Here is a 27912-nt window from a genome sequence, read left to right as displayed (position 1 = left end):
AGAGATGGGGAAATTCTCCAGGCTCACTTGAGCAAAGATCTCTGCTGCAGCTTTGGGGATGTTTGGAGGCATGGACCAGGAGTTATAAGCAAGTCTTCTGTTACACAAACAAGAGAGTCCATTTCATTGGTAAAAAAGGGATTTTGGACCACTGTCAAAACAGCTTCATCCCTATTACATTCCTCCCCTCTTTGCCATCCTCCCCACTCACAATGTAAGCTTTATTCCCAACTTGTGTAAGTCAAATAATGAGCCTTACATTACTGCTTCTAAAACACCTGGTTCTCAAAACAGCCTAAACACATAAATTTAATAAATAGCAACTTATTTAGTACTTATCATAAAAATGTCAGAGATGGAACATAACATACATAGAATAATAATTTTATTTAGTAAAAATATTACATAATTGAGGTTGATTTATGTGTGAGAATTATAACACTAATAGTAGTGATTACACACAGAAATGTGACTGTTGGTGCCTAGGTTTATTTCATAGCATAGACTTTATAAAGTGTTTTACAGTGTCTCTTGTTCAGATTGCTCGCTAGAGCCAGCTCTGAACAATCTGGGCTACTCTAGCATTAAATATTTGACATATGACAGAATGCTCACTGAAAGGAAATACAGCTTTATGTATGTTAGGACTAGCCCAATTGTGAGTGATTTCTGTTCATTTGTGCTGCCTGAAACACTTCATTAGGACAGCATCTGGTCCTAAGTATTCATGATAACCTTTTCACAAACTAGAAACACTGTGGATATTGAAGAGTTGCACTCCTTAAATGCAGCATGTCCTTACTTTATAAAGAAGTATGAAATAGATGGGAATTTTTTATTTTAAGATTCTTGTATTCTCTGCAATTTTTATTCTCTTCTAAGGAGCTCTCTTGACACTAGCATTACAATGACTACTGCAAGCCACTTACTGATTGAAAGAATTTGGTCCTGAGGCAGATGATTCGCTGAAGACCTCAGTTATTAGTAGAAGTTTGTTTATAGCCTCCTTCATGTTGTTGAAGGCTTGCTGGGGAGAACTGTTTCTGAAGAATATCTCAAAAAACCTTTGCAGCTGTGAAAAGAATACATATATTTTTGAGCATTTGCAGTAAATCAGTGCTTAAAATCATAAATTAAAGACTGATAGAAATAAAAATTGCCTTGGAATATCATCTTCAATTCTTATTTATTAGTACAATAAAGTGGAATGAAAAGCTCCACACTGCATACTAATAGCGAATGACATTTTATTTACAAATAAGTATATCAGCAACAAAATCTGTATGAATATTTAAAAAATATTGCTCAGAATCTAAGCTTACTTTGGCAAAACCTTTTGCTGTCACTGGTTCTAGGCAAAAAACCTCAAAAACTTGCTTGTATCTTCATCACTGGGTAATAGCACACTCAAAGTAAAAGCCTTCTCTTAACATACTGTGCCAAGGGCTATCCCTTTGGACCTTGACTACAAATCCTAATCCCCAGTCAACAAGCTTTAAACAGAGTATAGAAGAAAGATGCTGGAAAAATCATCAGCCACTGCAGCCTGTTTTGACTGAACTCTGCATATTCTGTGGTTTTCAGACTCACAAATCCTCCCAATGGCATATTTACTGACCTGCACAGTACTGTCCTCAGGTGCTTTCATCACTCATGCAAATTCACCCTTATCATCACTTCAGATAGAGACAAATAACTGGAGCAGCACAGAGACCCAGTGAAGAGTGGGACATAGGCAAGTTTTGCAGTATGAGTCCTTGGTGCTAAGAAAGGGGCTGCCTTTGAACCATATTTCCATTACAGTTATCATACAGCACAGAACCCAAGTAAGATTTGAACAATATAAAACTGTTAGATGATAAAGTAGTACTATACTACCAAAGACACACTTTGACATAGCAAAAAAATACTACCTCCAGAAATAAAGCATGTAAAGCATATGCAGAACACATTTTATATTGACATTAAGAAAGGAAAATTTTCTGAATATTTCTGGGAATTCCTCTACGACATGTATTTAGAAATGCCAGCATATATTTTCTATTATAACCCACTTATACATGCCCCAGTGGGGTAACATGATGGAAGCTTGTAGGCACCTCTCTGTCTGCCTTGGACTGCTACAGCCATGAACAAGTATCCACAGCAGATGGGTTATCCAAGCCTGGGCCTCGGTAAAAGTCCACAATAAAGTCTAATGTGATATTTTGGCTCTAGGACATGATCACAGAACCACAGGGAGCTCTGGAGGTCATCTGGTCCAACCCCCCTGCTTAAGCAGGGTCATCTACAGTCAGTTGCCCAGAATTGTGTCCAGAAAGCTTTTGAGTACTTCCAAGGATAAAAACTTCCACAACTTCTCTGGGCAACCTGTGCCAGTGCTTGATCACCCTCAAAGTAAAAGGTGTTGATGCTCAGAAGGAATGTGCCCAGTCTGTGCCCATGGCCTCCTGTTCTGTCACTAGATACCACTGAAAAGGGACTTTGTCTTCCTTACAGCCTCCCTTCAGCTATTCACACACTTTGATGACTGCCCTCTGGCCCCTGAGAAGCTTCTCCAGGCTAAACAGTTCCAGCTCTTTCAGCATTTCCTCATATAAGGAATGCTGCAGACAATCACCTTGTGGCCCACATCACCACACTCCCTCATCCCCACAGTGTACAACTGGACACAGTACTCCAGGTGTGCCACAAGGGCAGACTGCTGGCTGATGGTCAAGCAGGTGTCCTAGACCCTTTTCTGCAAAGCTGTTTTTCAGCTGCTGGCCTCCAGCATGTGCTGGTGCCCAAGGCTGCTCCTTCCCAGGTGCAGAACTGTGCACTTCCCCATGCTGAATCACATGAGGTCCTTTTCAGCCCTTGTCTCCAGTCTGCTGAGGTCTTTCCAGGTGGCAGAATAATCCTCTGATGCATTAGCCACTCCTCCCAGTCTTCTGTCATCAGCAAACTTGCTGAGTATACACTCTGCCCAGTCATCCAGACATTTTACAAAGATGCTGAACGGGAATAGACCCAGTAAGGATCTGTGCATACAACACTAGTTCCTGGTGATGTGCTATGATGTGCTGACACCAGAACTTAGAGCTTTCTTCTCTACATCTTAGTCCACAGTATTTTCTAGAAAGTTTTGGAGTCTCCCCTTCTGAGCATAAATACTTTCAAGCACAATGGTCTGCAATGGCACAGATGAATGGCTTTTGGTTTCTTCAGGTAGCATATTGTAGCTAAATGTTACAAGCGCTTTTCAATTTCCTTTTTAAAAAATACTGTAACATTGCTTACAACCAGCCATGGGAGATACTTGAATATGCAGCTAACACTGATCCTCCTTTGCTTTTGCTCTCTTCAGTTTCACTAACTCCATCCAGTTGTGCTGGTAAATAATTGAAGGGTAGGAATTTGGTCTGTTTGCCTTCCTGTTCTTATCACCTCTGTTTTTATTTCAACAAGTGGTTGCCTTTCCATGTTTTTCTGACTAAAAGAATGGTGACCCCAGCTGAATTTTGCAATTATTTCCAGCACCTCTGCCAGATTCTGTGCACCACTTACATTCCCGCTACTCTGGCTTGCACCTTTTCTCTAACTTCCTAAATCCTCAGGGGGTATTGAAGGACTAAGTGAGAAGATGTGCTATTGTGATGCACAGGGAGCATAAGGAGTTGAAGAGTTTAATAAGGAGAGATGGGGATTACTGGAAGGAAGAGCAAAAGCACCATTAGCTCATCTCCTCTCTCACCATCAATCAATTTCCAAGCATATAAACACAAAGGATACATAATGCATACATTCCTAGTAACAACTGAAGAAGACAGGCTGGCTTGCCCTACTGGTACTCAGAGCATGCTGTTGGCTATTAATAGTCAACTGTTGCCATCAAAACAGGCATTAAAATAAAACTGGCATCTCCAAGAAACTGCATTTTAGTTACAGCTCTCCTTAACCAGCCTAGAAAAGAAACATTGCTTAACAGGTTCTCATTAGAGGATATCAGGTTTTAGACCAATGTTTATTCTAAGCCAATGGCTGAAAAATAAATATTTACTCAGCCTAGTTCAGGACCAATAGAGATGAGATGAATACTTCAGGTTAAATTCCAGTTCATTAAAAAACCCTATTTAAACAAGTTCAGATTAGGTTTGACTCCAACAGATTCCACAGGATTTACAGCAACAGATAGGAAAAATTCAAAGTATATGGATTAAGGCCAATAATGTGTGAAAATCTGCAGCAACCTCAGGTTCTTCTGAGTGAATAAAAGTATATAAATATCTGTGTTCAGCTGCAAAATACTAAAGAGCTGAAGGTTTCCTCAAGTGACCACCACTGATGCTGATCCTCTCCCTTTCAGAGGAAACAGACTGCCTGTCCAGAAAAATGCACCCTCAGAAGCACTGAACAATTTAAAGAGGACAGAGTAGGAAATACTGCTGGCAATTACAAGAACCTGCTCTGGGAGAAAGCTGACCAATTTTTAAGCAGAGGAATAGGGTTTAAATTTTAGTAGGCTGTAAGACTAAATGCAGACATGCACATTTATTTTACACAATGACACCATTATATATAGAACTGCAAGATTTCTCAGAAGCTTGAAAGTGTTCACCCAAATGCTGGACTCATACAGTTGGAGATATGTTCCAAATATTTATGTAATGCCTTACAGAGGTGTGCAAATGCAGTCAAGTTACATGGATCAAGTACACATTTTCTGTAAAGGCAGAATGAACTAGAAATCTCTTCAGATTAATTTAAACTCGTTGACCTTCCACTGCCCAATAACTTCTTGCTTTAGGAAAAGCCACTGGGGGGAAAAAAAAAGCCAACTCAATATTAATTTTATGTTGCTTTTTCCTTTACCCATTTTGACATCTAGTTTTTAAAATCTGTAGTCATTAAAATTAGCCTTATAATCTCAATGACATAGATCCCTCTGGCTTCTCAAAACTACACTGAATCATCAGGTAAAGGCCTGACACATTGAAAAAAAGCAATTTAATTGACCAAGGAATTCTGATTTGCAGACTTCATGCAAAGACCATGGAGCCTGAAGAGTGGAAGAGTGTGGCACTCACTGGGCTGAATGCTATGATGACTGTAGTAATTCCCTCAATAAAATTTTTCTTAGGCAATTTTTCTGCAAATTAATTTCTCAGGAGAGCTGCTGGGGCAGCCTCGGGCAGTTACCTGAATGGTCATCTGAGGCTTGCCTTGAGAAAGAGTATAAAACGAAACTGTAGTGATCTTTCTGAGATTGCCTTTCAGCTCAATCCTAAATAATCTTGCCTCCTGATGAAACAAACAAGATTTTCCTTATCTAACATTAGGAATGGCCATAATGGCAAACTTAGAATACCTTCCTTTATTGACTACACTGCTTAGCTCTCTGCTGATTGTAACAGGTGTTCAGAGACAGCTCACATGAAGAAAATTCTCTCAGGTGCCAATAATGCAGGGGAATCCCACATGACAAGACTGCACAGCTTATGTCTATGTTCAAGCAAAATGTCTAGGTTCCCTTTACACCTCACTGCAGAACACAGATGCTTAAGAAGAGTATAATTTATGCCATCCTAAAGTAGATGTCTCAAAACAGTGACATTAATTGCAATCTGAAACGGCTTGATTCCCCTGGAGAATCTAAGTGAGACACTGAAGACAGACAGGAGATCTGTCACTGGAGTGCTCCCACAGCCTACCCATGGACAACACCTATTGTGCCCGGAATAGGCAGAACTGTCTGGGATGATGTTTGGCCAAACTTAACCATGATACAGAGGAGTGAGACCATTAGCAAGGCTAAACAGTAACCAGGAAATTACAAAGTGACTTTTGAACCAAAGTAGCCAGCTTGGAAAATAACAGAAAAGGAGCATGAAAATTTGCAGCAGCACAGAGAAAGTGGAGGAGTAGAGAAAGCAGTGGTGGAGAAAGCAGCAGCCAAAACCTGGTCAGGCATTGCCACAAATCAGCCTGTTGGCACCAGAGCTTCTGCCTAGACTTCAGGGAATACTGGGATGTAAGGATGGGCACAGGTCCTGCGTGGGTACATGTGAAATTCACACCCACAGAGCAGGGACCCCTACTTCTCCAAGCAGAGGTGCATGAAAGAAGGGAAGCTGCATCCCAGAAGAGCAGGACTGTGTCTAACCTGTGTTGCTTGTGACACAGAGGCTGGATAATCATGGGTGAATGAGCAGATGCCACCAGAGTTTCAGGGAGTATTTACAGAGGGATGTTTAGAAATGTGCTATGTTCAATGAAGTGTTTTAAGTGCCTGGTATCATGATTTACCTCTTCTGTTACTGAAATTGATATAAGGTATATTACAATTATTGGCTGCCAGTTGATTGCATATCATCAGTTAGACACTTCTGGGTTTGGTTAGACAATGTGAACTCCTACATTTTTTCCTGTAACAGTAACTCCCCTTTGGAGGCATAGATGAGCTCTGAACCTACCTCAGAGGCAAGGAGGTAGAAGAAAAGAGACCACTACTGAGTAATTCAATGCAATTTTGGGGTTTACATTTTGGCATTTAGAACATCCTACTTTACAGTATTTGTGTGTATCTATTTTGAAAGACCTTACTGGTTCCTGGCAGTAGCTTTCAAAATGACATGGCAGACAAAGTTATCAGGATAAGAGTTGAAAGTAAGGTTTATGTCTCAGGAGTGAAAGCATGACCTCTGATTTCTAGAAATCACTCTTTTTGAAGTAGCAAAGGGCATACTCTCCAGATTGTTCTGCTGTGCACTGAAGCTGTTGGACTCCTTCTGGTCAGCTGGATCTTCAGGCTCTCAAGGTCTTATAGTAATTGCCTCTTCTTGAAAATAGCTTGAATAAATTCAATAAATTGCTAAAAACTTTCAATATAGACTCTATTCTCTCAGTACACTTTTGCATATTCATTCTTCTTACTGAGTCTATCTTTGGTGAAATTTCTTCCAAATACTTTTGAGCATAAATAGATGTTCATAGGTATAAAAATGCTGGTTTACAAACAAACAAGAATCTTCTTGATTATATGTATGGAACTATCTAGATATCTAACACATGTGCAAGAATAAAAACTAATTCCCCACAGAAGGCCAGGAAGAGGCATACATGGCAATGAAGCTACTTCATATATTTTCTGCTAGCACAGGTGGACCTTTCTGCTGACCAGAGCATACAAAAATAGTCAAAGGCCATGTAATGGGAGAAAAATGTACTCATTAATCAGGTACCAATGGTTCCAGAATAAAACACAGAGAAAACAGTTCAGTAATTTATCATAACTTTATTGCATTAGCTTCAGGTACATCTGTCTATTCCACTCCTGATTTATTGTTAGGATGTGCCCTTTCTCTGCAGCTCTAACATGGCACTTGATGAAAGGGAAAATCACATTATTGTCCAACTATTTTTACAGTAGATTTCCCAGTTCTGTATATATTTTTCATTACATAAGATTTTTAAAAAGATGATGTTAAATTGTCCAGAAAAAAAAAATTATTCACAAAAACCCCCAACATCTTGCCCCTTAAGACTTTCATAACTTAATTACATGGAGAAGAAAAGGCCATCTGAGAAAGGCTCCTTTTCTCTAAGACTCCTTGCTCCTAAGACTAAGTCCAAAAGGAAAAAGCCACTCACCAGCTTCAGCAACCATTAAATTAGGCTTTTTGACTGAGTCTGAACTTAGAATGGTTTCCTAATTCAGCTCTGACTTCTTAGTGGGAAAAGAAAGGTGATTTACTAACAGTATTTCCCAGGTTGCTGTGAGGACCAAAACTATATCATCTTGACTAAGGGAAGCTGGAATTCAAAAAAAAAAAAGGAAGAATGAGAAGAGTCAGGGTAGTAGGAGGCAAGTCTAGGAAAGCTGGAAGCCACAGAAGGGCATGCTTACAGAGCTGACTGGATTGAACAGCCAAGGCAAGAGGATATGTGAACCAGAAAAACAGCTAAGGGCCGGGATAATAGTGGAAAAACTTGTGACATATCCACATGCTGTAGAGGACAATTAACCTCAAGCTCTTACTTAGCTAAATAGGGATGTTCAGAATGAGAAAAGCAGAAAAGAACTCCAGAAAGAATTTTGTTTGTGCACTGCATGACAGGTTGATACAGATGAAGAAGACAAAGAAGGAAGGATTTCTTATTCTTTCTTTTAAGACAATAATTAAGGATATGAAACCAAGTCATACTTGACTTGTGGTTAAGTTTTAAAGCAAACAAATACTCCTTCTCAAGCAACATGTAAATAATCTGTACAGTATCATTGCTCTAAGACATTGCTAAGCATTCATGAATTTAAAAATCTAGTAGAGAATTGCATGCATAAAAGCCAACTGGAGCTTATTAAACATCAAGACATATATTCCATTTCCAGTTTTGTGTTTCTAACTCCACAGGTTACCAGAAATAGATATAGTCTGCCTAAGGACCACTACCACCTTATGTTTGTCCTGTTACAGAGTTTCATGATGCTCTCTTGACTGCCACAAATGGAGTGTCTGACTAAGCATGTCTTTGATCTCCCCAGTCCAGACTGACTTCCATTCTTATATCAGTGAAAAGAGAATTTATAGATACCATGAGGAAAGAAAACAGAGATGGCATTATATTATGTCCACTCTCCAGAAAGAAGAGCATTACAGCATTCTAACAGAACCTAATGAGTCAATTAATTTTAGCCCCAAGTAAACATGCAATCCAATTGATTAAGAATTGATGGTAACTTTTCTTTTGTGTTTGATCCTGTAAGTAACAAGGCAGCAATATTAAATTTAAAAAAAATTTTAAAAACCAACCAAAACCCCTCAAAAAATGTAAAATAAAGGAAAAAAAAAATCCCAAGCGTTTCTGCTGTTTGCAAACATCTTGCTCTTTATCTGTATGTATGTTTGCATTCTATCTCACTTTAAATATGTGTGGGTGATACGTCAAGTAGTACCAAAGCTGGGCACTTGAGGGCAATACTGTAACTTAATTTCAACCATGCTCAGCTCTAAGCCAGACTGCCACGTCATAATAAGAGATGGATTTCCCATAAAGATGAGAGTCCAGTTTTATTTGCATATATGTTAAGTAGAAAAAAAAATCTTTACTCAAGTTTCCAAATGCTTAATACACAAAGAGAGTTTCAGTTATAGTGCTTCATACCACAGCAAGCTTAATAGCAAACTGCTTTAATAAAGTATACTGCACTTCACAACTGGAAAATTACTTAAGAACAGAGTTTCATCTGAGCACATCAAGGGTTATGCAAGAACACCAGTCAAGGAACTCAAGTCCAGGAGGCACCTGTCTATTTTGGATAAGCAAAAGGATGATGAGCCATGGGAAATTGCTGACAGCACAGAAGAGCCTCCTCTGATGATGCAGGATGTGGTACTTCTGGCTACAAAAGTGCACCCCTTCATAAAGCACCGGGATCAGATGGGGAAAGGTTAATGGAAGGGCAAAGGAAGAAGTTCACAGTGTGATAAGCCTTGAAATAATTAATCCTAAATTACTGGTTTGCACACGGGCTTCTACAAAAGAAATTATTAAGGGTCAGCATTCTTCTCAATGCACATATATAATGTTAATTAACACAAAAGGAATTAGTGCATACATTGACAGAGACCCTTCCTTTAATTGGTACAATACGCAAGATACAAAGCTTCTGTTTTATTAATAATTTTTCAGCACACAGATAGTCTAAATAAGCACTTTCCAACTCTCCTCAAAGAAATTGGGCTGTTACACAAGCCTCATATCTAAACATCTGTGTGGCAGAATACCATTCTCTCCCCTGCATCTCTTGCATCTTCCCATGCTGGGCCCAAATTTGGAGTTGCACTTTTGTTACCCTTTGACTGCACACAAAATCCTCATGCCAACTCAGGATTTACCTTCTTTTGCTTTCTGAAATGAAATACTAAAATATGTATAATCCAGAGAAAACCTGGCAGCTGGTGAGCAAAACACACTTGAACTCTTTCTGAACTGCCATTTGACCAATGCTTATTCAAGAAATCATTCTGAAGTCATGCCACTATGACTATAAAAAGAAAATATGCATTGCAAAAAATAATTTACCATAGTTTACTAATAAAAAGGCAGGGGGGAATGCAGTATTCTTTTATGAAACTCCTGTTTTTTCTTTACACATTTTCTCTCAATCACTGATCGCATATAGCTACCCCATCTCCAGGGTTTCTTTTAAACCTCTCTTTCATATATCCCACATTCTAGCAACCACGAGGCATTGTTGTACATGGGAGATCAAATTTTAAACATACTTAACATACTGAGTTTGTGATAGCAAAACTAAGTTAACCCCAAATGTGGATGAATTTCTCATTAAAAATGTTGTAATTACACTGGTACAAGAAAAAATTTCCTGATGAGAAGTCTGTACACACTGAGGAGGTCTCTAAATTATGGTACAACATTACTGAAAGCAGATAATCAAAATTATTCTCATCTCTGCATTAAAAAAAACAAAACAAAACAAAAACCAAAACAAAACAAAACTCAGTCTGTTGTGGGAAAGCACTGGCAAATGTTTCCAGACCAAAGCCTCCCCTCTAGGCATGTTGAGTACCCAGTGGGTATTGTGTCAATCAGTGGAAAAACAGGTCTTGGAGATTCTGTCTGTACAGACTATTGACAGGTTGATGCTTCTAAACGTGGCAATTTCCACCCTATACAATAGAGCTAGCAGAAATTTGAAGCTTAGGAGCTTTCTGGACCAGGCTCCTTGGCTGGTACAAGCATGCATTGTTCCACTGGCTACTTTGGGAGAGATGACTCTCCTGACATTGTGTGTCACACTGGAAAGTGATGAAGGGCTTCATGAAGTTTTTGAGAAACTTGACAAAATCTCTTAACAAAGGATATTAATGGCTGAATTTGCCTTTTTCCAAGTATTTTCTGGTGGATGACCTGCCTGTTTGTTCTGCATCAAGCACAGATCCTCTATATGATTTTTCCAGCAGGGCTTCCCAGCCACTCTATGAATTCCCAGTGTCTCCCTTCTGGAAGCTCCCTGTCCCCTTCCATGTTCTTTACAGGGCACACTGTGCTGAGAGGCAGCCTTACACACCCCATTTCCCATCACTTTGTTAATGTGCATTTCAATGTCTACATCACTACAAATATGCTTTCTTTCACAAGTGGTGCATATCTTTTGTTTATTTTTCACAATTTTGATGAGTTTGTCTGAAGCTATGGGAAGGCATAATGCCACAACAGCAGTAAACAGATTGGAACCACTGTAGATGCACTGCTACTTCCATCTATCATCTTTATTGCTTCTTCAGCTGCCAAAGTGCTCTGTAAATGGTGGCTGGAACTCTGCTCAGCAGACTTCCCTCAGTGGGAATTGTTTTCCAGAGCCATATAACAATTACTAATGACTACTAGCCTTTAAAGTAGTCCCTACTTCAGCTGCAACAGCAATGCTGCTGTATATTGTGCTATTTTAATAAAAATAAACCAAAATTGAATACCAGGGTTTGAAAGCGAGTGACCATTACTCTTCATAAATGTAAATGGAGGAAAATACATGCCAAAGTAATATATCTCCATAGGCTTCCATAGCTTAAGTTGGGGGGAAAGAGAGAAGTAGATTCAGCTCACCTAATTTTGGCAATCCAGAATTTGGCACGTTCTCTAAGAATGTCATAGCCCATAGAAGGAAGCAAAGTTTTTCACCAGGAAACTCATTCCAAAACTGCTGTCTAAATTAAGTGGGATGATTTGTTCTCTAGAGGTGTCTGTTTCTCCAATGACTAGAATTAGATAATGAGCTTAAACTAGGCACACCACTTGGAAAGAGCTAAAATTATAGACTGTACCAAATGGCTGATATCATCAACAGTCCTGACAGTGATACAAAAGCGATATCAGACTGATCCAAAGCCCTGACCTGCTCCTACCCCAAGAAGGCTACATGGGCAAAGCACACCCATCCTTTAACAGCTGCTGCAGGAGCTGATGTATGTGACCTCAAGAAATCACTGCCACATTCTGACCATAATTCTTCAGAAGGGAAGAAGCAGCAGCACAACTCTAGCTTCTTCACAAAGAGCTGATGTGTTACAAGCACAGCCCCCTGCTAGAAGAAAAAAGGAATGGGAAGGCATATTTCTTGCTGAGCAAGTAAGATGCTTGTGGAGTGAGAGGGGTATCTCCATGCACTTGGAGATGTCCAGAATTAATCTAGAGCACATATGAAACATCCTTCTTCAGAAAATTGAGACCATGAGGGAACCACCCTATCCATGGTATACTTGTATAATTCCTTCCCCTTATTTAGAAGTACCCTGACCCTCCTCTAGTCTGTTTTACTGCACCTAAAAAAGAAATCTAAACAATCTGTTTTAAATATTTACTTTCCCTTTTCACAACACTGTCAATATCCCAGCAAAAGTTGCTACTGCATGGCAGCACCCACACTGCTGTGCGTTAGAGCAAACTTTGCAGCTGCTGTCAAATGTGACCAATAAAAATGGGCTTGGACACCTGCAAATCCCTGGGCCCCAGTGCACAGGGCAATGCTTTACTGCTTCATGAAGCAAACCCTTCTTGTTCTGAGAAATGAAAACTGTACATTAGAAGAATATTCACTGTAGGCTGTGGGCTGCTAATAAAGAAGGAGTAAAAGAAAAGAAAGATATTCTCTAGTTTTCTGTCTAGGTACTTGCCTGGAAGATGGAAAATTGAGGAAATTAAATGTTTTACCTTTATGGTAAAATGCTTCTTCTTTGGTGGATGCCAGACCGTGGTGGTTGAATGAATGAATGCTCGCAGAGGTGTTAAGGATGTCACAAGCACGTATGCTTTGATGATTACAGAAAAGTCTTGAGCTTTAAGAACATCCTTGTGGTCTGATGTTGATACTTGATTTCTGGAAAGTAACAAAAATATGTAGCATTAATACAGTTCTTTCGCAAATGAGCTATAAGAAAATAGTGAAATAGTGAAATTAGTGGAAATAGGAAATTAGCCCTTTTTCCCTCAAGTTAAACAATACAGAAGGTTAAATCAGGTAGGCTGGAACAAAGCTTTACATCAAGTAAATTTACGGATTTCAGCATTTTAAATTCTTAGTTTCCAAACACAGGAAGTAACTATATTTGGAGGGAGTGATGTTTGAGAGTAAATATGGGTAACTGCATTGTGGGAATAATTAAGTGTTACAAATCCAGGCTATTCAGAGTGAATGATTAAATCAAGATTAAACTAAACATTAAAGAAATCCAATCATGTTAAATAATAGAAATGCACAGTCAAGGTACCCTATTTAATGTTGACTTGTAGTGAATTCAGAAGAACATCCCCACCCAACCCCATGGAAAGACTGCACTACTGTTAGCACTTTCTCCTGTAATAAAGTGACTGAAACATGTGGTGCTGTAAACTTCCCCTAATGAAAGCCATATACAGTCATTCCAAATATTATACCTAGAAATAACCTATAACAAATCAGTTAAACCTAAGAATTCTGCAAGCAACTTTGTTTAAGAAGTGACACAGCTCTCTAAAAACTGGCCTACAGCTTCCATAGTACACACAAAGAGAGTCAGCCATAGAAACAGAACAGAAAAAAAGCAAACCCAAGAAAATAACTGTTATTTAAAACCTCAATACTTGGGGAAATCTGCGCTATACTTGTGCATATTCACAATGGCGTTATTAATCTGTCTGTTAAAATTTCTGACCATCAATTTACTTCATAGAAAATTCAATGGGAAGATGGCTATAGAAATTAAGGGTCTCTAAGACAGATTACCAGTAAAAGACAAGGGGCTCTTCTTCCATTTCTGTGTAATTTTTGGCAATATGTGGCCTTTCCAGACCTCAATTTTGCTATCTGTTAAGTCTAATAACATCTATCTTAAAGAGAAATTTTTCTTCCCTCTGCAGAATAACAGGTCCTCAGAACATAAAATTTGTGAAATAGTGTGATGTAGGAAACAGCACTTGATAACAGACAAATTATCAAGTACTTCTTGGTTCTTCACATTAAGGGGGGATCTCTGTGCAAAGGACTACATATGTGTGTCTGTGGTAGGGGAAAATCAGGGATAGGAGCAGGAAACAGCTCAGCCACCATAAGACCTAAAGGTTCAGGGGTGTCTCTGAGTCTGTATTTATTTGTTGAGGGGTTTCAATGCCTCAAAGACTTGGATGTTTGTACCCAAAACATGTGCAAACTTGGCTATTACAGAAAGAAACATTCTGCAAGTATGAGATGCAATACATACAAGTGCAGAATACAGAAACAGACATTCTGCAAGTATAAAATGCAATACATTCAAGTGCTCCATCTGCTGTGGTCTCCTCTTTTGCTGCATTCTGTGTCCTTGAATCCCAAATAACTTTGTGCTGAAGCACTGGCAGTTTCTGAGGGTGGGTCATCATTAACTTACAGCTTTGTGCTTGTGCTCTGCTTCCACCAGTGCTGCAGATGGGAGGCACGAGCCTGCTCAGTGATTGCACTGCCCTGGGACACATTTCGTGCGGTGCTGGCCCTTGACAGTCCAGGCTGGCCAGAACAGTCTGGGGTCACAAGTGGGAGCTGCAGGTCTGAAAAAGTACCAAGGGGATGAGAAAGGAAGTCAGCAGAGCATTGAAAGTAGGGTTGGGCTGCTGCTGCTGCTAAGGATTAAATGTATAAAACACAATAGAACAAAGCTACCAACATCAGATGAAAATGTAAAATAACAAATGCTGAGACAATAAACATTTTTGGATCTGCTTCACCCCAACCAAGCACCCCCTTCCAGCTGCAAGCTGCAGGCTGAAAGGCTTAGCTGCCACTCCCACTTCAGAGATGAGTGCATCTATTCTGCATACAAAAAAAATCCCCTTTTTTCTTCTTAAAAAACCCTGAAATCCTTGATTTCCAAATATAGAATTCCAAAAATTACTTCCTCATGGAGCACTAATTACAATTAATGGGGATAAGAAATTTCTTTGAATAAGAACCAAGGGACTTTGCTACTATAATAACATAGATCAATAAATCTCATATCCTTGTTTCTGTGTTCACCACTAAGGCTACAATTTGCAGGTACTGAAACCTATGGAAGTCTTAGTTCTGCCACCAAACACACTGGGAGCAGGACTGATGTACCACAGTTCTCAAGCTTATTGAGGCATGTGACTATTAATAGTAATCAAAATATTGTGATGTGAGATCAGTCAAGGGATGGCATGCTTTTACTGTGCTTGACAAAAAAGCACAAAGCCCTTATGTTGTGTCATTATTTCATGTAGGGTAGTATTCATTAATTCTAACACACCTCACATTTCAAGTTCTTAAGTAATGGTCAGGAAAAATAAAGCTGTTCAATTTATTCTCAAACCTTATTGCTTTTCTTTTCATTGACATACTGCATTGTGCTACGGTATGAATTTATTTGTAGAGCTTCTTTTCTAAGGCATGCACTCTCAACCTTGGTACATGAAATGAAAAATAAAACTGAAGTTGCGTTCCTGGTGATGAGCTGTAAACAGACATTTAAAGAAGAAAAACTATTCATCTTTTCATTTTCCCAGAGAGCCTATCAAAATGACATTGTGATTGTCTGAATTATTGGCTGTTCATCACATCAGCTCAGCTCAACCTTCCAGTCTCAGCTGGGATCTAGAATTAATCTGGTCCTCTGCCTTACATGCACCATTTAGCAGTATTAAAGGCTCTAATAATCAAAACCAGGCAGTTATTTAATAGAGCATGTCATGCTCAAATTATATCCACACTGACATCATTGTGTTGTGTTATGCATTACAACAGATTGGAACTTTGCAAGTGACTACCTGGTTTTTGATGGTACAGCGACAAAAGCAGACTGCTCTGCCTACTTGTGTAGTGACAACAGGAGGAAGACAGTAAACTCCCATTAAGGAATTCATTTAGCAGACTTGTTTCTGAATATGCATAGGAACCAGGACTGCAAAATCAAGTTGTATTTTGTTCCATATCTGACCTGATGTAAAGACACAAGGGCATTTTAGTATTTCTAAAATAGGGCAATCTCTTGGGCAATTTCTACTCTGTAGATAGACAATGGCATTTCACCATGGCAATTAGCAATGGTCCCATGTAGCTACTCCTATGCATCACTTCAGCCATTTAAAAGAAAGTAAACATTTTACTGAAAATCAGAATATGGCAGAGAAGGACTGTACAGGTCATTACTCAAGAGGAAGCAATGTGTCTTTTCCTTTTAAAAACATGTTTCTAATTGTGTTGCTAAAGCAACAAGTAACAACTCACAAAACAGAGCTTGCAAATAATGAGATGAGGTTTGTGTACCTGTATTTATCCCTCTTAAATGGGAGTTTTAGCTGTTTCAGGGAAAGAAAAAAAGATTCCTTTGACATTAATTCATTTGTTAATACGCAGTGGACTATTTCCTGGAGCTGGATATATCAAATTAAAACAAGTGGGTAAGGACAGAGGAAAAACAAAACTTTTCTCGAATTCTCAAACTACAGGGTAGAACATTCTTAGTATTGCCCTAAGACATTGCAAAATGCCTCAACTTAAAAAAAAATAAACAAAACAAACCCCAACCAGCACCCCCCCCCCACAAAAATAAAAAAAACCCAAGAAACCCCAAATCAAACAAAACCAAAAAAAAAAAAACCCCACAAACAAAAAAAAATCAACTGCCATGTCTTAAGGAAGAGAAGGTTAAACAAATTTCAGGGTGCTGATGATTAGCATTGAAAACTAAAAAAGGGCAATGTTCATAAATCATGCCTCTTTTATAGAGCACCCTGTTTGTATGGTGCCTTACATCCCTTTTTTGGTTTTGTGTTGGCATTCCCCTGGGACACAGCCCATCACACGGGCTCTAAGAAGTGAGACCATCACTAGGTACCTTACTCCTTTGAGATGACTCAGAGAATGTACACCATCAGGCAGAGTCAAGAGGGAGTGACAGTCCCTCACTTTGGTAAATCTACTCTTAGTAATCAATGAACACAATTACCATAATAATAAAGAGACATCAGTAGTGTTGAACTGAGCACACTCAGCTGCATCAGTTCTCATGGCAACTCTTCACCTGCTCCTGCACTCAAAAGCAGTAACAGTGTTTATTAGAGCTGTGTATTTGTTAATCAACTTTATCATCAATGAAAATTAGCCTGCAGTGCCTTCACTGTTTGCAGTAATTGCCATGTTTTTCCATCTTGAAATCACTCTACAAGCTGCTGTTAATTAAGCAGGCCTCTTGAAGTCAGTAAACAACATCAACATTTTATAGTGGAAGAGGTGAAGCAGGCTCAGTGGTAGATGTGTCAGGCAGCTTGGGAAATCACGTTAGAAAGAGTCCCAGCACTCTAATACCACGTCCAGAATACATGCCCTCTTTCAAAAATCCAAATCTTATTATTTGTAAATCATAATTTTTGTAGCCGAGTCTAAAGATCAAAGAAAAAAAAAATAATTCTTCTTTTTACAGTGGCTATGCAGTAATGGAAATGTTACACAAAGTGCTATTTTTCCTGAAGGGCAGCTGAAGGCTTTGTCACAGGTACTTGCTGCTGCTGCCATTTTTGATGCTCCGGTGTAAAGCAAGGACCTATGGCTGGACCTCTGACCTGCTTTCACTTTGAAAAAAACCAGAATTTAATTTTCTTGAAATTCTGGCTTGAAGAAAGTTTCTGATGCTGACATCTCTAGAATGGTACCATTGAAAATACCAACAACAACACTTTACCTCTTCCTGCGGTGTTCACCGTGAGGCCATGCAGCTGAGTAAGGAGGCCACTACATGTTCTCACCTGAATTCACACAATAACCACAGCAGCAGGTAAAACACAGACCTGAGACATAAGAACAGCTGCATGGCATATGCAAAGAAGAGGTATCACCAGAGCAAGTCAACACGTCTAGATCAAAATAAAAATGCAGCACCACTTTGTCACACATACTGGTGGCAGATACTGTTCTGTCAGCTGCATCTCTCAAAGCAGTCAAACAGATCAGTTGACAGTGACAACTGATACCTAATGCAGCAGCCTCACTGACATCTAATGAGGCCTTTCAAGCTTTTTACACAGGTATGACTTCTTGCTTCTTCTCCCCTGTCTCTGGCTCACAAGTTATTTACTTGTCTTTGGCTCAGAGTTCTGAAGTGTAACAAGAGATTCAACACATACACAATAAAGAATAGCTGATTTAAGAATTACAATGTCTGGCTGAGCAAAACATTTACCAATAGCTAGAAGTACATTTGGACAAATTATGAATTCCTGGAGCAAAGCCAGCCTGCAGCCACCTGGACTGGTGGTTAATGGAATGCTTAGGTTAACATGAACATCTGGTGATCTGCAAAGGCAAGGAATTCAGCAGGAGAATACTCTACTGGCTGAACTAAGTAATGATTGATTGAAAGAAAAGGAAACAGAAGATGAATGAGAATGTGTCCTCTTCTTTATCTTTCCTTCTATAGTATCCTTTGATGTTAAAAGGAAGGTTATGATGTGGGTTTTTTAATTAATTTCTTACTTTGTACAAGATCAAATAGACTATATTTTACACACTTCAAACATGGAGCAAGGAATAATTAAGACTATTGTCTGTAAGAAAAAGGTCATTTTGTTTCTCGAGTGTCCATCAACTGTCAGATCTGTTACAAACATTTCAGGTGCAATTGAGTCACCTTGGGAATTCCTGGCTGTTTAATGAAGCACAAAGCTAGAGACAGAATGAAATGCAACCGAAGTGCTGTGCTTTGTTCTGAGCCCAGCACATTGTTGGTATCTTCCATAAAATGAAATTATAAACTCAGCACATTTGTATGTGCAAGGTATTCATCCAATTGCTCTTCTTTTTAGCAGGAAAAGCTTTGCTTTAGAACCTTAAAGTATATTGATGCTGAAACTGTACAGCAGCCTGTCCATCTGCACAGAAGCCTTATGGGCATCTTCCTAGATTTTCATAGTGGTAGTCTGTTTCTAGAAGGAGCCTCAATTCTCTGACATTAAAAAAAACCCAAAAAAACAAAAAAACAAAAAAACCAAACAAACAAAAAAAAAGGCACCTCATGTCATTTGTCAGCAGTTTCTTGTAACCATGCTATTTTCTGAAAAATTCCTTTCATCAGGATTTCTTCTCCTGGGAAGATAAGAAGCCTTAGCTTCTCCATGTTTTGCTGCTTTGGAATGTGGTCTGGAGATTCTTTATCCAAACATGTGAATTGTTTTTACTTAATGACCAATTACCATCAGCTGTGTCAGACTCTGAGGAGTCAGTCACGAGTTTTCGTTATTATTCTTGTTAAGCCTTCTGTCTGTATCCTTCTCACTCTGTAATATAGTTTTAGTATAGTATTCTTTTAATATAATATCATAAAATAATAAATTAGCCTTCGGAGAACACGGAGTCAGATTCTCATCTCTCACCTTGTCCTGGGGACCCTCACAAACACCACAGTTTCTACAGTACAATTTTCAGGAACTAGTGATAACACATCCTCTCTGTCAGCCTTGCAGGTTTGCATTCCAACAAGGCACCTCAGTGAGCTAGAAGAACTCCATATTGTATTCTCTTCTGGGATCATCCAATTTCCTTATTGGTATGGGCTGCTGGAGCACAGTCTGTATCACTGCTGTGATACAGACCAGGCAACTTGTATTGCTACAACCTGGTCCTCTTCTAGAACTTACAGCTGGACAATTTTCCAGCCTCTGTAGGTTGGAAGGGTATGTTTAATAGCTGAAAAGATTGCTCCACGTCAGGAGATACCTAAAAAGATTTCACAGATTCTTAGGCAGACTTCTGAGTTCTCCAGGACAAGGAATTTTGATCAAAATAAAGCCTTAGTAACCTTTGGCTCAATCAGGTACAGCAACCCACTCTAAGCTGCATAACTGTGAAAGCAATGAGCATTGAAAATGATTTTTGTTTCCATTTTTCAGTGTTGATTTTGGAGGATGGATGGCTTCACTTTAACTACTGCCACTACATGCCTTGAGCCTTGTCACAGAAAGCAGATCTATTCCATTCAATTGCCTCCTGCTGCCCATTTGATTTGTGGATTAAAAGATTGAAACAAAGACTAGTAATTTACTATGGCTTACACATTATGCCCTGAGGTTTCTAAAGAAAGAGAACCTTTAGCACTAGTCAGTTTCATGACCTATGCATTTAGAAAAGTGTGGCTGTGAAACTCAAAGTAGATACAAATATTTGAAGAAAACTAGAAACACTAGGGGGAATCCTGGCCCTCAGTGAAGTCCTGGAAAAATCTGCATTGAGTTCACTGGAATATGGTTTCTCGCTTGAAACTTAATATGTGATGGTTTTGATATGCATTTTGAGCTTTATTTGTGATGTCAACATTGATGCAAGTCCAATGTCCTGCCTACTGCTGACTACTGATTCAGCTGCCCTTAAAAGCTTTTCACATTAAGAAATGCAGTGATCCCACCCTCTGTAATACACTTAATCTCAAACCAACACATTCTGTATATTTAGGATGGAGAAATGACAAACTACTTGTCATTTCTGGAAGTTCAAACCATCCTAAATAGGTTTAGTATTAAAAACAAAATGATTTTATAGTAAAACAGATCTAGAGGTAAATTAATTTAAGCTGTGGGTTGAAATGCACTGAAATTCATTGTGAAGTTTCAGAATTAAAAAGATAAAATTATAACAGTGCTACATTTGTATGATGCTGTTTATTTTTCCTTTTAGAAACATCAGCAAATACAGCTTCAGTTTAAATTAATCACTTATCATGTTTTTGGCCTCTCTGTTTTGGCAGGTGCACAAAAACCAGTATTTACAGTATTAAGTGTAGTGTTTGTGTCTTCATTCCTAAAGCATCCTAAGAGTTAAAGTTAGAGGTGTGGGGGTTTTTTCCAATATTTTTCAGAAGGGCTGCTTCTTTTATGTGCACTCTTCATACTAAAACTTAATTACACAGATAAGCTATAAAACTTTGGAAAAAGCAACTCAGTGAAAACACTGGCTGAGTGCTGCATGATTAGAGTCACAATTCTGTACTAGTGACAGGATAGAATATAGAAGAGTATAGGCCAAATAATTAACTTAACTTAGATGCTTTACTTCTTTTCAAACTACTAATATTTGCTGTTACATTGCTGTTCTTATGTAGCTGAGATTTGACACTGCTGTAAAACCAGTGAAATTCCTGCCCCACATAGTTTATGATCTAATTAACTGGAAAAAATCAGATGCTGGTTTCATTGGCCACTCTTGAGGCTCTTATTAACTTCAGTAGCAGAAAGGTAATAGGCACAAACCTGATCAAAACTGGTGTGCAAATATTTGAAAGGGCCAAAAGAAATGCATTCCCCTATGAAAAATCAAGTTCCTGTCTCAGAGATATTGAGTTGTTACAACAGAAAATAAATTTGATCTATAACTTCTCTCTTCCACATGCGGCTCCACTGAGTTTGCTTCCTACCCTCAGGTCATAACCTTTGATGTTGACTCCAGAGTAACCCAAGGGCACTGGGGATAGGCAGCAGGAGAAGAAAGCACAGGGTTAGCACCAGACCATAAACACATCACAGAGTGGGATGTGTCACACAGCCAGACTATCTTGGCTCTCCCTCCCATACAATTTCATTAGGCTCATGCCTATCCCAAGACCTTCTGTGTGGTTAATGCTGCTGACCAGCCCAACAGGAGATCACGGGAGCACACAAGGCTGGCAGACACTCATAAAGTCTCTGCACTAGTGACAGTAATAAACAGAAACACAGAAGGAAGGCAGACGACAAAAGTATTCCTTAAAAAAGGATCAGTGATTTGCACGGGTAGAGAAGAAGCTGTGCATGGCATGGGCTAGGCATTAGAAGTGATGAAATGAGACAAATGCTTACATGGAAAGACAGACTACTGTGGATTCCTTAGGGAACAGGAAAATTAGGGAGGCAATGCTGTAAGTAGTTTCACTACTTCCCCAGACAAAACCTGTCAAATATGGTATTTGGTGTGCATGCATCAAGATGCCTTTCCTGTGCCCTGTACTGAATCTGGGCAATTCTACTCATATTGTGGACTTTAGTCCTCTCCATCTCTTGGCTGGGAGTAGTCCCAGGAGGCAGCCAAGCTCAGTTCTAAAGCCACACACAGTGGGTTACCAGGTATGAACACCTGAAATCTCTTTGATAGTCGTTCTCCTACCTCAGAGAGCTTTCAGGTCTGGGTCACTTGCAGGAAGATTTAATTTCCAGATCATTTAATTACAACTACTGCAACTTTTGCTGACCTGAGCAGTTAATGCCAGGAGTCTTCCTTGGCTCTCCATTAGCTACACCAGAACCTTCTCAAGGCCTAACTAAGTCCCATATAGTGAGCAGACATCAGGCACTTTGAGTAAAAACTGGGCCAATTGCCCTGCAAAAGCAGAAGTTCAAACAATCCTCTCAGACTGCAGCAAGTACTCTTCCTTGTTGAATTCTAAGATCTATTACTATTCTTATGTCTCATCACAAATCCATTGCCACAAATCCACATGCCCATCTTCCAGCAACCCCGTCTTCAACAGTAATCCAATTTATCCACACACAGCATGTATTTTTAACCTTTTTTCTCTTCCATTCTTTTTCCAGACTGATTTTCCTAACTTTTCTCTCTTCCCATCTTCTTTCCCAAAACGCAGTCATCACTGGTGTATGCATTATTTCGCCTGACCCCACAGAGATAGAAACAATGTGAATTGTCAGACTGACAAGAGCAAAGAAACAAACACTGGCCTGGTATTTTGTATAAGTCATTTTCTTTCCTGTACAACAGGGGTATGAGAATGGGCATGCTGTCTTAAATACAAAGCCTAGCAGTTTAAGAGTTGCACAACAACAAATAAAATAACATCAAAAAACCCCAAACCACTTTACCACTGCTTATCAACATCAACAATGTCGTAGCCACAGTAAATCCAGTATACCATTTTCTCAGCTTTGCTGCCTGATGTTTCTTTCTACAGCTTACTATGTCTTTAATTAGAGAACATAATTCTTTGTGTTTTCACTTTTACAGGAAATTGCTTGGCTCCTCGAAGACTGACTAAATGACAGTAATAACAAACCAACTGATCCTCTTTAACAGGAATTGCAGAGAAACTCTGTTGACCCAAACACACACGAATGAAAGTACATAACTGATTTGAAAGGAACGAACTGTTCTGAGGAGGAAATACTGATGAGAACTGTTCTTTCTGTGAATAATTTTAAAATTGAGGATCAAAAAAATCCTGCTAATATGCAACTTTGTTGTTGTTGGAGAGATCTGTTGGAGAATGCAAGCAAAAGAAAGTGGAAAGAGCTGGCTTTATATGTAAGGGGGGATATCTGAAGTCTCACCTCTAGACTAGTTTGCTCTATTTTATGCCTTTTTTTCCACTGAACCTGAAATCAAATTATTTACCCTTCTGATTCTAATTTCACCTTTTATGGATGAGTTCCACTCATTCTAAATTACATGTTACATATCCAGTGATACTGAATGGGATTAATTCATGGTTTGAAACTGAAGTCTGGTCTATACAGAGATGACCCCAGTGTGTAGCACAGTCTAAATTCACATTCCTGTCAGTGTACATCAGCGTGGTCTATACAGTCATTGTGGAACAATTCAGCTAACTTTAAATTATGCTGAAAATATATGGTCTTTTGGGTTTGCTGACTCTAAATATCATGTGTAAAATTCAGTATTCACAAACTGACATCTATTGCCATTCAGGATACCATAGGATATCCCTCTGAACCTCTAGCTGCTGTACCAAAAGGAAATGGGTCCTGTGCCAAATCTGCCCATTCTACTGGGCATGCTGGACTCTCCATGGCATCTTAAGTGTCATGAGAACCTTAAGATGAAATAGCTCTCAGCCCCAGGCCACATGCTGATGTGGAGATACATAGATTTAAGAGACAGAAATTTTTATTTTTACTTTAAAATACTTCAGCTAATTTAGGTTGAAAACCTTTCTAACTGGTAACAGAAAAGTGAGGGATGGGCCTTTTTCTGTATGATAGCTCTTCAGTAGAGTGCTAGAATAATCCTCCTTTGCTGTGTGGGTAAGATTCAGAACCCTGCCGCAAAGCACATGTATTACCTTGATTTCAGTGGGATTTCAACATCAGTCACAAGGTATTTTCTCTTTGCCAGGAAACCACTAAAAATATAAGTGAGGAATAAGATGCTTACAAATGGGTCTTCCCTGAAGACAAGATTTGGTAAAATGACACTGGTTATATGCTAGGGGCCCACCAAAGCCTCCCAGTTGGACAGGAAAGGGAAACTGTTATAAAATGCTTGTGAGACAGAATAGGGAGAGATCACTCATTAATTACCATCACAGCAAAAAAAAAAAGTGTGGATATTAATTGAATTTATTCAATTAATAATAAGTAGGATGATATGAAATAAAACTAAATCTTAAACATCTTTCCTCCATTCCTCCCTTCTTCCCAGGCTTAATTTTACTCCTGAGTCACTGTGGGATTCACATTCTCTGAACCTGAGAGAAGCAGTGAGAGAAGCAGAGAAAAGAATGATCAAAACAATTCTTATCTCATTTGCTGTGCCTGTGTTGTGCCAAAGTGGAATGCAATATGGAAATTGTTTACCCAAAGTGATGGTGTTTTGTTTCCTTGGCCTATCAGGGCCAAGCGTGTGTCCAGAGTGACGGTCAGCAGTCACAAGATTTGTTCAGTTGAGTGCTTGTGCAGTTTCAGTTTAGATGTAGTGCAATTTAGTGTAATATAGTATAGAATAATATAGTATAATAAAGCAATTAATTAGCCTTCTGATATCATGAAGTCCTCCTCATCATTCTTCCCTGCCATGGGGGTCGCCTTGATTTACAATAAGTCACTGCCTCCTTTCTGCAGTGATGCAGGAGGGGAATGGGAGCAGTGATCATCTCATCACACATTGACTCTGCCACTCCTTTCTCCTCAGCAGGAGGACTCCTCACACTCCAGCATGGGGTCCCTTCCCCAGGAGACAGCCCTCTCTGAACTTCTCCAAGGACAGTCCTTCCCACAGGCTGCAGTTCTTCATGAACTGACTGCTCCAGCCTGGGCTCCTCTCTCCACAGGTCCTGCCAGGAGCCTTCCCACAGGGTCACAGCTTCCTTCAGGCACCCAGCTCTCCTGGCACTGGGTGCTCCATGGGGGCTGCAGGTGGATCTCTGCTCCCCTGTGTGCCTCCATGGGCTGCAGAGGCACAGCTGTCGCACCATGGGCTGCACCACGGGCTGCAGGCGAATCTCTGCCTGCTCTGCTGCCCAGAGCACCTCCTCCCACCCCTTCTTCACTAATCTCTCCAGGTGCTGTTGTGCAATTGTTTTATTTCCCTTCTTATATATGTTATCCCAGAGGTGCTACCACCATTGTTAATGGGGTTGGCCTTGGCCAGCAGCAAATCCATCTGGAAGCTGGCTGGCATTGGCTCTGCTGGACTTAAGGGAAGCCTCTGGCAACTTCTCACAAAAGCCACTCCTGTGCCCCCCCCCCGCAAAAGCTTGCCATGTAAACCCAGTACAGGAGAAAACACTGAATGGCTTAATAAAAGGGTCATATACAAAGCGGCTTGTACCACGTTTATGGACAGCAGGATTTTAAAGAGAAAGCTCTGTGTATAGTAAGTGCCTCTTGTGTTTGTGGTTTTGTGCTAGTAAAATCACAAAAAAACTGCAGTTGGCCCTTTTTCAAGCAGCAGGATGAACCAATGTGTTTTGAAGACAATCTGTTACAACATGAGCAGGGCCTACCAATTTCTCTAGGCAGTGGTGAGACATAATTGGGGAGCAAGTATCTGCACAGACTAATTCAACACGCTTATTTTAAATACATATTTTAATCTAAAAAGAAGTAGCATTTGTAGGTATCTCTCTCTCCACTGACTTAAATGGAAGACTAGAATACTGCTTTCAGAAAATACATACTCCTAAATGGCTAAATGAGATGCAATTAATCCTCTCCTTCTGTGTTAAATTTAGCATATATATAAAAAAGGGGAAAAGAGAAGGAAGTTTAAGTAGACCTAATACAGTGCACAACAGTTTTTTTTTTCCAGTTTCTATTCAAACATGGATTTTACCCATGGTAAATTAGAATTCTTTGGAAATTTGCCCATAACCTTTAAACTTTTCTGGTTGATGATCTTAATACACAATAAAGGCTTTTTATCAGTAAATTATGTCTGGACAGGAACCAAGCTCTGACTCCTCCTTCTCCATGCCACAACATTTTTGTAAAGCTGAATAAACATATTACAGCAAACCCAGGGCACAGAAGTGTAAATACCAGCACACTATATTAACACAAAACAGTCCAAAAATAAGACACTTATAGCCAAATTATTTCTGCAATATGCAACAGCAGAAAAATGAAATGTCTTTACCCGGAAAGATACTGTATAATTGTAATCTATATTTAAATGTATTTAAAATCAATCATCAGTCTTTTATTTTTCCCTCCATGCATTCATGACTAAAAATAAAATGGAATTGTAAGTTGACAGTCTCATTTCAAAAACTTCCTGTGACAACTATTAAAAGATCAACATCACATAAGCATATTTGAAGAAATCAGATTACCTGAAAAGGCTTTTGTCATCTGGCATAATCCCTCTTTTCTGCAAAGAAAATGCTGGATTTCTGGAAGTAGGTTTACCTGTATGTAAAAAGAGAAGCTTTAATGATTTAATTAAAAACAGGGCTCTTTTTTATTCAAAGGAACATGCCTTCAATGGGTTTGTGTTTAATTTATCAAAAACACCTCGTGCAAAACTCCCATCAGTGTCAAGAGGAAATGATGACTTTGCCCTCCCTGCAATGCTGAAATAATGAAATTAAGGTGTGGACTCTTCCCCCTGTCCATAGCAATGCAAAATTTTAGGCCTATATCTCTGCCTCTGGCTGCTGAGTGTTGACCTGTTCCCTGTCCCCTTTTCAGTCTCTGCAGCTTCTCTTTTCTGTGCAGTTACCAACCACTGTCTCTCCCTGCCTGGAAATACCCTGTGCCTCTGGAATTGCTGTGCTTGGGGTCAGTAGTAAGCTAATGTAGCTACATCACAGGCAGGCTCTGCAGCAAAACACTGTGTTACACTTTGGTATGGACATGCCAGCAGCAAGTAATGTTAGTTCAATATTTAAAGTTTTCTGGAAGAATGGGCCATCTGGTTTAAGTCCCTGCTCTGCTGCAGACTTCCTGAGAGAACTTGGACAACTCCTTTGATCACCTTGTGTCTCAGTTATTCATGTGTGACACATCTGGACATGGCAGCATGCTGTCAGGATTATTATATTGCACAGCATTAGAGGCTCAGATATGGAAATATAGGCAGAATGAGAAAAAAACAGTTTGCACAAGCCTGGGGTGCTTTCTTATCTGAGCATATTCAAAGCATGTATATTTCTAGCAAACTATAGCTGCCATAAAAAACTCACTTTGCATACACTTTGATATTGCATCCTGTCCCAGGGAACCCCAGTGTACATGCTCAAAGCTCTGACTTCTGTGGACATCAGTGGATTTTTTTATCACCAGAGGCACCTTTTAAAAGTAGCTCCATTTCACTCAGACCCTCAAGCTGGAGTCAATAATTTAGTCTTGCCATTATTATTATTTTAAGTATTTTTTACTTAAAATGAGTCAAACTGTAGCTGTAGCTTGGTCACATTTTATCAAATATTTCAGTTTACATCACTCACATATTTTTATCAACAGGTCAGGTGTTTACATTACATATACAATTACATATCTAAGTAACCTAAACTGTGCCCACAACATGCACAAGTGAGAAAAAAAACCAAAAAGCAATCCTGAAAATACCAAGATAATTGGTACTACTGATGCTTTGGGCCACGAGGAAGAAGGCTGCAGATCCAGAGCAAAGAACTTCCTTGAAGGCCTTGGTCCAGATTACACATA

The 27912-nt window shown here is 39.4% G+C and overlaps 1 protein-coding gene across 5 annotated transcripts in view; it reads right to left on the bottom strand.

Annotated features, from left to right (window-relative positions):
• Positions 1–27912, bottom strand: part of CPED1 (cadherin like and PC-esterase domain containing 1) — a 143276-nt gene that overhangs the window by 80394 nt on the left and 34970 nt on the right. For all 5 annotated transcript variants that reach the window (XR_009486582.1, XM_059847179.1, XM_059847180.1 and 2 more), the window contains exons 5-8: positions 26577–26652; positions 14406–14562; positions 12715–12880; positions 930–1072 (exon numbers count right to left, since the gene is read on the bottom strand). Coding sequence is in view for 4 of the 5 variants with exons in the window: in XM_059847179.1 (XP_059703162.1) it covers positions 930–1072; positions 12715–12880; positions 14406–14562; positions 26577–26652 (542 nt within the window). In the remaining variant the exon portion in view is untranslated. The remainder of the gene's footprint in view (positions 1–929; positions 1073–12714; positions 12881–14405; positions 14563–26576; positions 26653–27912) is intronic.

The sequence above is a fragment of the Haemorhous mexicanus genome, chromosome 5, assembly GCF_027477595.1.
Source record: "Haemorhous mexicanus isolate bHaeMex1 chromosome 5, bHaeMex1.pri, whole genome shotgun sequence".
NCBI lineage: Eukaryota > Metazoa > Chordata > Aves > Passeriformes > Fringillidae > Haemorhous > Haemorhous mexicanus.
This window is presented reverse-complemented; position numbering and strand designations above follow the sequence as displayed.